The sequence below is a fragment of the Perkinsus marinus genome (assembly GCF_000006405.1).
Source record: "Perkinsus marinus ATCC 50983 genomic scaffold scf_1104296977276, whole genome shotgun sequence".
Classification (NCBI taxonomy): domain Eukaryota; phylum Perkinsozoa; order Perkinsida; family Perkinsidae; genus Perkinsus; species Perkinsus marinus.
The window spans coordinates 1-2,704 of NW_003200230.1; the positions used below are offsets into that span (position 1 = coordinate 1).

Genomic DNA, 2,704 nt, shown 5'->3' on the forward strand with positions numbered 1-2,704 from the left:
TGAGTATTGTCTGTAGATTATGTCATTGAATGGCATAATGTGGCAGAGTGGCCACTACTAGCTATATCAGTGATGCCACAGGCTTGCATTTGGCTACTACTCTACTTGCATCAATTATGTTTATAAGCTTAGTATCGCGGAATGGATCCTTCGAGTTATATAGTTGACATAGTGCGTTGTTATCGATGGTCAACGCTGAGCTCAGCAGCATAGTCTACCCCTGTGGTCATCTTATATCGAGTGAACAGACAGGACTGTCGCTATTCAATCCGTGGAGTTACTCGTGACTTCCTATAGGTGTCATTGGGCAACTCTATGCTGTTGGTTTTACCCGATAAATGACGTCTATCCTTATATATAACGATGTCCTCACAATAACGAGAATACCTTCAGAATTATTGTTGTCGTTTTGTACATGTGACCCCATACTGGCTTGTCTATTACAACATGACTTGAGTAGCAAAGTCAACATGGCGTTGGATGCGGATACTGACCCTATCAAGACTGGAAGGGAGAAAGCTGTATCTCAGGAGCGGAGGTGAAGTTGGAACTCTCGCTGCCAGTACCCTTACTGGTGAGTAGTATCTATTTTATTATGCTGTTATTCTTGAAGGTTCTTACAGGTACACTGGCTGGACAATACGTGATGGAAGGTACCGATGTGGTTCCGTGTACTCATCACGAGGACGATGGCTCTTGGACCAGCTCTAACATTCGCAATTCTCCAGGTATTTAAATATTCATCGGTGAATTGCATGTATTATTGCTTATTCAGGGAGAGATTAAGTCTATGAGTAGTATGAATGCCTGGTTGAATATTCTCCAGTTGATTCAGCTTCCATTTGCTTTATTGCCAATTTTACATTTTTCGATCAGTAGCGAAGTATTGGGGAGGTAGGTTTGTTCTGAAGTGCCAAGTGTTGTCAGTTCGTACCTTTTAGGTCCGTCATTAGCCACGTCTGGACAGCAGTGATGTGGATATTCGTATGTCTTGTAACTTCTACCTTGTTATAAAAACGATCAACGATCCGTCAAATGATGACGTGGCCTTGGGCGAGAGAATGAGATTACTCCATCCCCATACATCCTCCCATGATAAAGAGTCTCGGGTGAAACAAATAATTTGTCGGGGTAAGAATTGCTTTCAACTTCAACCATCATAACCAGATCATGAGAAGTCTAAGACATACCCCAAGGGGTGGCGCATCGACCAAAAACTCTCCTAGCCGCTGTAGTTAGATCTTCCTTGACACAAACGATATATAGCCATATGTACAGGCATGCTACGATCACAATGATCAGCCATGCATACCTACAGGCAGCTTTCTGCTGGTGCTATTTCCGGAAAGAATCTCACCATGGCCAGTTAAGAGGGATGATGTCAAGTTACGTTCTTGTCGGTAGTTCTAAACTGCAATTATGCAACCGGCTTCTCCCCATTCACCTGTTTTGTTTATTCTAGTCCTTAGCACATGTCGTGCTTGGCTTAAGGTAAGATTATTCATAATCTCAATGCAACTGTCGGTCAAGCTGACTGAAGCGATAGCAAGCATTATTGTTCTGAAGAATAGAACAGGAGACTATTGCCCTGTGTGTGGCCACCAGGTTTTCTCTGCTTAATTCACCTTACGTTATGGAGGTGCTCGCAAAGGAAGGAACATTTCTGTCGGGTTGGTTAATCGTCGTTGCACATAAGTTGGCATAGACCAGCTGACCAAATCTTCTCAGATGGTTTCACACATAGGGTCGTAGATATGCCGACCTGAGGGTATCTCATCCCTCCGGTCTCCTCACAAGCTAATATCACCTTCATCATGAATGGTGGCTAATAATCACTCCACGAATCGCAGGGGTCCCTCGAGAGATCGTCGATCGCCTCTCGGTCAAGTTTCTTGGGAAGCTGTACGTAGAGACCTGCCGCATCACTGTGAGACATCTAGTAATATCACTGCTCACGAATATAGTTCTAGAACAGGTGAATGGCTCTTGGTCACTATGTACCATTCGATAGCTTATTACAATGCATGGGGGACTAGCTCAAATGGTAGAGCGCTCGCTTAGCAAGCGAGAGGCACCGGGATCGATGCCCGGGTTCTCCACATTTAATCAAGTTTTCTTGACGGTATGATCCCACGTAAGTGGGAGATCTTCACGCATTTTGTTTAAGTATGCCTTTCTGTAGTTTCATAAGTTTCTCATCGTCTCTTGTTAATGTCATCTCCTAAGAACAACCAGAAGAGGCCGGATGAAGAGACCATTGTGGTTAAAGTAGAGAAGGAGAAGAAAGCTGATGATAAACCCATAGGAGAGAATTCTGAGGAAGACGGCGAAGATAACAACAATAACAACAAGCCACTTGATGATGAGGATATTGACATTTTAAAGAGCTACGGCCTTGGACCCTATACCGGGCCGTGCAAGAGGGTAGTATAACCACTAGCCACGCTAAGTCTGTGTATCATCAATTCTAGGTTGAGGGAGACATCAAGGCTTTGGGTGAGAAGATCAATAAACTGTGCGGAATCAAGGTACTCGTGGGCATTTTGTTGTTGCTGCAGTAGTAGTAAAGGCTATCAGGAGTCTGATACCGGCTTGGCCCCACCGAGTGTATGGGATTTAGCAGATGACAAAGTGAAACAAGAGGTAGTAGTCAATATTCTCTTACTCGAAGTGACGAGTCTGGGATGTCAGCAACAACAACCAT

The 2,704-nt window shown here is 44.1% G+C and overlaps 2 protein-coding genes and 1 non-coding gene across 3 annotated transcripts; all 3 read left to right on the forward strand.

The window, feature by feature from the left end:
- Positions 1-511: 511 nt before the first annotated feature.
- On the forward strand, positions 512-973 carry Pmar_PMAR009001 (hypothetical protein; the record flags this gene model as incomplete). The annotated part of the gene is made up of 2 exons (XM_002764440.1): positions 512-728; positions 942-973. Coding segments are annotated over 2 exons (249 nt in total), but the record flags the coding sequence as incomplete, so codon positions are not given.
- Positions 974-2,026: 1,053 nt separating this feature from the next.
- Pmar_PMAR009002 lies at positions 2,027-2,099 on the forward strand. Its single transcript has one exon. It is a non-coding gene; the product is annotated as a tRNA-Ala (tRNA).
- Positions 2,100-2,211: 112 nt separating this feature from the next.
- Pmar_PMAR009003 (hypothetical protein) lies at positions 2,212-2,643 on the forward strand (the record flags this gene model as incomplete). Its single annotated transcript, XM_002764441.1, has 3 exons — positions 2,212-2,424; positions 2,472-2,528; positions 2,578-2,643. Coding segments are annotated over 3 exons (336 nt in total), but the record flags the coding sequence as incomplete, so codon positions are not given.
- Between the last annotated feature and the right edge of the window lie 61 nt (positions 2,644-2,704).